This window comes from Myotis lucifugus, unplaced genomic scaffold (assembly GCF_000147115.1).
Source record: "Myotis lucifugus unplaced genomic scaffold, Myoluc2.0 scaffold_119, whole genome shotgun sequence".
Taxonomy (NCBI): domain Eukaryota; kingdom Metazoa; phylum Chordata; class Mammalia; order Chiroptera; family Vespertilionidae; genus Myotis; species Myotis lucifugus.
Genome location: NW_005871167.1, coordinates 2,637,232 through 2,645,340, shown reverse-complemented (window position 1 = coordinate 2,645,340; position 8,109 = coordinate 2,637,232). Strand labels below are relative to the sequence as shown.

The following is an 8,109-nucleotide window of genomic DNA, read 5'->3' as shown; positions in this document are numbered from 1 at the left end:
TCCTTTTGGGGTGATGGAAATGTTTTGGGACTAGATAGAAGTGGTGGTTGCACAACAAAATGAGTGTACTACATCCACCGAATTGTACACTCTAAAATGGTTGGTATTGTTATGGGAATTTCACCTCAATTAAATATATATCTCAGGGGTCCTCAAACTTTTTAAACAGGGGGCCAGTTCACTGTCCCTCAGACCGTTGGAGGGCCGGACTATAGTTTAAAAAAAAACTATGAACAAATTCCTATGCACACTGCACATATCTTATTTTGAAGTAAAAAAACAAAACGGGAACAAATACAATATTTGTATTTGCATGTGGCCCGCGGGCCGTAGTTTGAGGACCCCTGATATCTCTAATCCCCTCCAGCCAACACACTACATCCTACAACACAAGGCCCAGCTCCAGCTGGCTCTGCCATCTGCTAGTATGGCTTGTGTAAGACAGGCAACCTCTCTGGGCCTCACAGGGGATAAGGAAGCCCATCCTTCCTCCCCCAGGGGTACCTCCCCACAGGGATCAAATGATTAAGTGAGGTGACAGTGCGCTGAGAAGCAGAAGCTCTGCCACACACGAGGTTCCACAACACAATCCACGCTGCGAGCCTTACCCTATGGCTGGAGGGAGAGAAAAGCTGAGTGACTTCCAATATCTCTCTCTCTCTCTCTCTCTCTCTCTCTCTCTCTCTCTCTCTCTCCCCTCTCTCTCTGTCTCTCCTCTACCACACACATACTTCATGAGAAATATGGAGCCGTGCGGAAAAGAAGCTGTTCTCCTCCTCTCCATCCAGGAGTCTCCCTGAAGCTCAGTGCTGCCCCTCCCCACCCCAGATCCAGTCTTTCCTCTCTCTCCAGATTCTCAACTCAGGTCTCCAAAGGAAGGCTGGGGAGAATGGCAAGGGGGGAGGGGGAGTTAATGGGGGGAGGACCAGAGCGATTAAGAGTCTGACTGATTTTCACATATTTTTGAGCCCTCCCACCCTGTCCAGTTCTGCTTTAGTAGGAATGAAGACAGACATGGGAGAGAGGAATTCCAAGCTGACTTAGAGTGGAAAACACATGCATACGTAAAGCATTAAACACAGACCCAGCCCTGCACTAAGCACTTCACCTTGGTGGCTCATTTAGTCTCACACACATACTCTTGCCCATTTGGCTCAGTGGATAGAGTGTCAACCTGTGGCCTGAAGGGTCCTGGGTTCAATTCCCATCAAGGGCTCGTACCTCAGTTGCAAGCTTGAGCCCCAGCCCTGGTCCCGTAAGTGCAGGAGGCAACTAATCAATGTGTCTCTATCAACTCTCTGTCTCTCTCCCTCCCTTCCGCTATCTCTAAAAATAAGTGGGAAAATATCCTCGGGTGAGGATTTACAAAACTAACTAAATAAATAAAGGAATCTTATTTGTTTTTCTAAAAGAGGTAAATCCCCACCGTTAGTGAGTGAGGATCTGGATGTTAATGCTGCAGCCTGACTCCTCCCCACCCCTGGCACAGTGGGTCTTCTGCTGCGACTTCCCCTCTCACTGGATTGGGGGAAGGCAGGAAAAACCCCGGTCCTTTCCCACAGAGCCTCGGCCAGTGATGCTGCTTCCGGACAAGAAGGGCAGCCTGAAGCCCAAAGCAAAGCCAGCTGCAAGGCCACCGTCCCTCCAGCCTCCTCGCAGCTCCCCGACAGTCCAGACCCTCTGCCTCCAGGACCGGAGGTGTCCCCCAGGAAACTCAGGTGAGTGCTGCCCTCTCTCAGGGGATAAGGGAATTGGGCTTGGAGATAACTGCCTTTCCTGCAGGATCCACAGATGAGAGAGAGAGAGAGAGAGAGAGAGAGATGCATCCAAAGCCCACAGGACAAGACAGAGCAAGAGCCTCCTGAGGAGGGTGTGAGTGGAGGTCGGAGCCAGCCAGCCCACCTGAGGCTGGAGAAGGGTGGGCCTGGCAGGCTGGGCAGAGATCTGGTCTCTCCCACCACGGAGGCCCCTTAGCAAAATATCTCTGCTCTTGGGTCAAAGCTGAGAAGTAAGTTGTGTGCTATTTACTCAGTTTGAATGTTCACCTTCCCTTTCTTGCCTCTTCAGACCCAGGATCTTTCCTCAAAGCCTCCTGGTCCCGGCGCCCGGCGGCCTGGGGGACAGGACACAGAGCTGTTCTCCAAGTCTCCTTTCTCCTCCAGCACGCTCTTCTCCCCACCAGGCACCTGCTGGTCCTGATGTCAGTCACGGCCGGCATGGAGTCCGGGCCCCCCATCGGGGTCACTGCAGGGCCTGCCAGTGACCGTGGAGAGATCCACAACTGGACTGACCTGTTCTACTTCTTCAACCACTCTCTGCCCGAGTGCCACGTGGAGCTCAGCGAGAGCACCAAGCGCGTGGCCCTCTTCGTCCTCTACCTGGCCATCTTCGTGGTCGGGCTGGTGGAGAACCTCCTGGTGATCTGTGTCAACTGGCGCGGCTCGGGCCGGGCGGGGCTGCTGAGACTCTACGTCCTCAACATGGCCATCGCGGACCTGGGCATCGTCCTGTCTCTGCCCGTGTGGATGCTGGAGGTCACGCTGGACTACACCTGGCTCTGGGGCAGCTTCTCCTGCCGCTTCACCCACTACTTCTACTTTGCCAACATGTACAGCAGCATCTTCTTCCTGGTGTGCCTCAGCATCGACCGCTACGTCACCCTCACCAGCGCCTCTCCCTCCTGGCAGCGCCACCAGCACCGAGTGCGGCGGGCGGTGTGTGCGGGCGTCTGGGTGCTCGCGGCCACCATTCCGCTGCCCGAGGTGGTCCACATTCAGCTGATGGAGAGCCCCGAGCCCATGTGCCTCTTCCTGCCACCTTTTGAAACCTACAGCACATGGGCCATGGCGGTGACCCTGTCCACCACCATCCTGGGCTTCCTGCTGCCCTTCCCTCTCATCACAGTCTTCAATGTGCTGACGGCCTGGCGGCTTAAGCGGGCAGGACGGCCTGAGAGCCGGCGCCACTGCCTGCTGGTGTGCGCCTACATAGCCGTCTTTGTCGTCTGCTGGCTGCCCTACCACGTGAGCCTGCTGCTGCTCTCACTGCACGGGACCCACATCTACCTCCACTGCTACCTGACCCACCTGCTCTACTTCTTCTATGATGTCGTCGACTGCTTCTCCATGCTCCACTGCGTCCTCAACCCCATCTTTTACAACTTCCTCAGCCCGAACTTCCGGGACCGGCTGCTGAGTGCTGTGGTCCATTACCTTCCCAAGGCCCAGCCCAGGGCGGGCAGACGTGCCTCGTCTTCCTCCTCCTCCACGCAGCATTCCATCATCATCACCAAGGAGGGCACCGAGCTCACTGCAGCGGGCCCCCACCACCCCAGCCTGCACTTCCAGGCACCAAATCCCTCACCCATCTCCGCTCCTGGGTCTCTTACAGCCAGCTGAGGTGGGTTTCACTCTCCTCCCTCATGAAGTAGAAAGCTGGAGGTGGAGGTGAGAGATTTGCGGGGGAGGGGGGGGGCAGGGAAAAGGGTCAGAGCACTCATGGTCGACTTCGAGTCTATCTTACACCTTGAGGTGGGGAGAGGGAGAAGGGGTAGAAGAGGGATAAAGAATGGGTCCTTGGTGTGGTCCTATTTGTCTCAGTCCTTGTGTCTAAGACAGACGCACAGGAAAAAGGGTGAAATAAATAATAGAGACAGCCATGACTCGATCTCTAAAAGTCTGCACTTGCCGCTGTGAGTGGGGAAGGAGCTAAGGCTACACCAACGCTCAGCAGAAAGGACACGCGTTGCAGAAATCACCCTGGCCGGAAGAGTGAGCTCTGCAGGAACCTCTCAAAACTTTCCTTTGCATGTGTGTGCTTGCTGATCTCCCAGCGCACCACGCACCGTGCACCGCGCAGGCTGTGGGGACAAGAGGCCAGAGGCCACGGAACCAGAAGTTCTCAGCGGGACGTTTCCGGGCAGTGCATCCTCAGTGCTGTGATAGTGGAGGGAGTGGGGAGGCGGGCGGGGTGAAGCCGAGGTCTGCACAGGCACCCCGCAGCTGGGCTGGCAGGATGGTCCTCCACCCCTTCCACCATCCAGGAAGTTCTCCATTTCCTTGCTGACACTCTCCCCTCGCTTGTCCATCCTGCGCCCCACCCCCACCCCCCTCCCCAAGCAGAGGAGCTTTCCCAGGGTAACAGCTCTCATAGCTAGCCCACCTCCTCCCAGCTTTGGAACTAGGACATTTCGGATCTAAACAAGACGCTATCCAAAATCCACCCCTGTCCCTCCCTTTTTCCCCAGACCGTAGAAAATAACAAGAGACATCCATTCTGGGAGCAGACCCTGGGACAGCCAGCTGCAAGCACTGACAGATGCGCTGTCCCTCAGCCTCTGGTCCCTGCGCAGGACAGGCAACGGAAATTTCCCAATTCGGTCACAGGGCAGGGTTCTGTATTCTTCGGTCAGTTCCCATCCTTATACTTCTTTCTCCCACGCCTAGTCTTTTCATGATTTATCTGTCCAGCAACTTACTTCTAGTAACACTTGTCTACAGATAGGACAAGAAGTCCTCTTGGTCAGCAGTCGCCAACCTTTCGGACCTCACGGACCACCAGGGGTCCACAGACCACCGGTTGGCGACCGCCGCTCTTGGTAACAAGCAGGTCTTCTGGAAAGGCTGTCAGTTTGGGAAACTAGGACCATGCCCATGAACTCTGACTGAAGCAAAGCCTAAGAGCAGGTTCAAGTCCACTCGTTCCAGGTCCTTGGTCTCTCAATCCTGCGGTGGAGACTGGAGGGCCCAGGGACACAACCGCCGAGACCTCTGTCCTGCCCGGTGCTGTGTCTGGAATGTTTAACTTGGAATAAGTCACTGACCTGGCGCACTGCCTCCTCTGCTTTCAGAAATCTGAAACTGCGTTCAGCAGATGCATCAACATGTGTCCAATGGTGTGTGCCTATGTGTCAGAAGCAGGGGGGAATCTGTATCTATAAGCCCCCTGCTCACTGGGCCCAATCTGAAAGGCTCTTAAGCTACAAACCACTGCTCAGTGGCACAGAGCTGAAGGCTTTCCACCCAGGAGTCCAGGGTGTAACCGGGGGTTGCAGTCAGGGCTTAGCCTAGCAGCGCAGACAACACAGTAAAAGCACTTTCTTCCCTTATGCCCACGTAAAAGCCACGCCAGCATCTGATGCCCCTATCACTGCTGCCTCCCCGGACTCGGGCTCCAGAAGTTTTCTATCTGTCACGTCCCAGGCGACCCGAGTCCACTTCCCCGAGGTTGTGCTCTTCTCACGGGTTTCACTCTGGCAACCAGTTATCTCCCTGGCAGCATATCTCCTCAGGACCTTGGGAGGAGAGGGAACAGGCTATGCTGACTGCAGCAAGGCTGCTCAGCTCAGCATTTACTGAGCAGTGACAGGGGCCAGGGCCAGGCAGTGTGCTGAGACCCGATGGACCACATCACACCCTTCCCTGTCGGGGTGCATTTGTTATCAACCTCAGGAAATTATGCCAAACCTCTGCCTCCTCTGTTTGACCTGCCTCTCTCCACTCCAACATACCGCGTCTCATGAATTAGATGGCACTGGCAAGACAACTTATGGCCAATTTTCAAGTCCAAGTAGACATTGGCTGAGTTCCACTTCACTTTCTGGGCCAACAGAGGATCCCCTCAGGGATGTTCTCCCTGAAGAAGTTGGGTCACTGACTTAATTTCCCACTAAAAATCGGTCAAGCCCTAGCCAGTCTGGCTAAGTGGATAGAGCACCGGCCTGTGGGCTGAAGGATCCTGGATTCGATTCCGGTCAAGGGCACCTGTCTGGGTGTGAGCTCAGTGCCTGGTAAGGGGTGTGTAGGAGGCAGCCAATCCGTGATTCTCTTTCATCACTGATGTTTCTATCTCTCTCTCTCTCTCCCTCTCCCTTCCTCTCTGAAATCAATAAAAATCGATTTGAAAAACAAACAAAAGACAGGTCAACAAGTTAACCCTGGGGAATTCCAGCTACAGGGAAGGAAAAGGTGCTGCTTCAATCTGCTGAGCAGAATACTGAGACTCAGCGGGTGGCTGTCCAGATCTCCCCAGCTCCAGGGATGAGCATGATCACAGTAAACAGGAAAAGAACTCCCATTTCCAATTTCCTTTTTTTTATTCTAAATAAAAACCACACTTTGTGCCGAACAATGGAATATAAAAGAATCAGATGTACAACGATTTTAGACATCTACTATTTGGGGAAAAAAGTTTACAAAATATACAAAACTTTACAGCAATAGATAGTAAACACTTAAATATTAGGAGGTCAGTACTTATTAATTTAATGGAAGAAGTTACACATCAACTGTTCTCCATTTCGTAAGAGACTTTAGCTAGTAGAAGAGGGAGGGGAGGGTGGACTGGACAAAGGAAGGGTGTTAAAGAAATACTGAAATCCAAACAATTGGATGTCATCCTGATGTCAACTTTATGATGATAACCACATTGAAATGAATGCTGTGTGCCCTACTTCCTGACTCATTCAGTGCAGGGTTAGGAAAAGGGAGGTGTAGAGACTCCCATATGGGCACAGACTTCTCCACACAGCCTACTCCCATGGCAATAAACTCGGTGTCCATCTATAGTGGGATTTAAATTCATTTCCACATAGAGTAGTCTGGGAAAACGGCACAGCAGGAGGCCAGAAGAGGAAGAAAAATCATCAGTAGCAAAACCTCACTGGGAGAAGGTATTGAAGCCCAAAGGCTTGTCCTGGAGACAAAGGGAGCTGACAGGTCAGAAGAGAAGGCAAAAAGAACCTTTACCCATTTTCTGGTCCTTAGGGGTCACCTGGGCCAGAGCCCCACCCCCACCCCCTTTCTTCCCAGTGAGCCATGAACTATATACCCCATGGAGTCTTAAAATTTAGGACCCAATATGAGGGTACAGCGGAGCTTGCCAGTGGGGCAGCGGGTCACAGGAGAGCGGGATACTGACCCCCTCCTCTGGCCACAGCAGCCTCTGCCCTCTATCCCAGTGTGCCATCCAAGGGCTACCCTCCTCCCCTAGGAAACAGGCTGAGAACAGCCTCACGCTTGGTTTCATGCTCCACAACTGCCATCTTGAAATTCTTAGACGTGATTTTTAAATAAAGGGCTTTGCCAATTATGTAGCCAGTCAGGAGTACAGAACAAGAAAAAGGAGGAAAAGGGAGAAGAAACGACATTCGAGGGTCAAACTGCACCTCAGAACGATACAGCAGGAGACAGTGCTAAACTGAGTTCCAGGGCAGAGGGCGTGACAAAATCAAAGATTGAAAAAATAAAAAACTCAAAATAAAATCAATACCTTCCACTAGGTATCCTAGAGTGCCCTTTGCCACACTATAGTGTTTCAAGTAAAACAGTTCAGAAAAGGGTGAGCTAGAGGCAGGGGCGGCAAACATGACCGAACAGAGGGGGGGTTGGGTGTGAACACAGGGGACACGTGGAGAAACAGGGTTTGGTCATTGAGCCTCATGAGCTACTGACCCTGCTACATGTCTGACTGCAACCAAGTGGGCTGCCCTGACCAACCACGTGGCCTCGGGAGGATCCGGGGGTGCAGTTTCTTGTTTAGTGTTTCAGGGGCAAAGTTTCAAGGATTTGCTTTTTGGTTTACTGGCAAAAAGGGAATACTTCACAGTTTCAGGTTAAGTATACAGACTACCCAGCATCCATGACGCCCTCTGTTAAGGAAAAGGGTTTGCCCAGCATACTCTCTGGGTTCCAGTACCAGCTCCCTCAAACCTGGCCATTCAGAAACCAGTCCTCACCAACAGTCTGGGAGGGATCGCTCAGGCTTGAAAAGCTTAGCAAACACGCGACGGTAGTCTTTTACACATATTCCTCCTTAAATTTCTATAGGTCAGTGTGGGAAAAGGAGAAGCTAGTCAGAGATGAAGAGTCCCAGCACTGCTTTCCTGACAAGAATGTCCCCAGGGAAGATTCACAAGTTGGGTTAGATGGTGAAAAGTGGCCATGTGTACAAGTCCCTTCATGTAGTGGTCACCCAGCAGAGAGCCATGCACTCCAAGTCGGAGGCTGTGTAAGTTTAGGGCTGGGGAGAGAGGCAGCAGGTGCACCAAAGATGGAGCTCTGGTTTGCCTCTATGTCTCAATACAGCTTTCCGAGTCTAGGAGGGATGAGA

At 52.7% G+C, this 8,109-nt stretch overlaps 1 protein-coding gene across 1 annotated transcript; it reads left to right on the top strand.

Moving 5' to 3' along the window:
- Positions 1 to 1,592: 1,592 nt before the first annotated feature.
- Positions 1,593 to 3,425, top strand: GPR182 (G protein-coupled receptor 182). Its single transcript, XM_014459935.2, has 2 exons — positions 1,593 to 1,718; positions 2,068 to 3,425. The coding sequence occupies exon 2, from the start codon at positions 2,199 to 2,201 to the stop codon at positions 3,396 to 3,398; it is 1,200 nt and encodes a 399-aa protein (XP_014315421.2). The 5' UTR covers positions 1,593 to 1,718; positions 2,068 to 2,198; the 3' UTR covers positions 3,399 to 3,425.
- Positions 3,426 to 8,109: the final 4,684 nt, after the last annotated feature.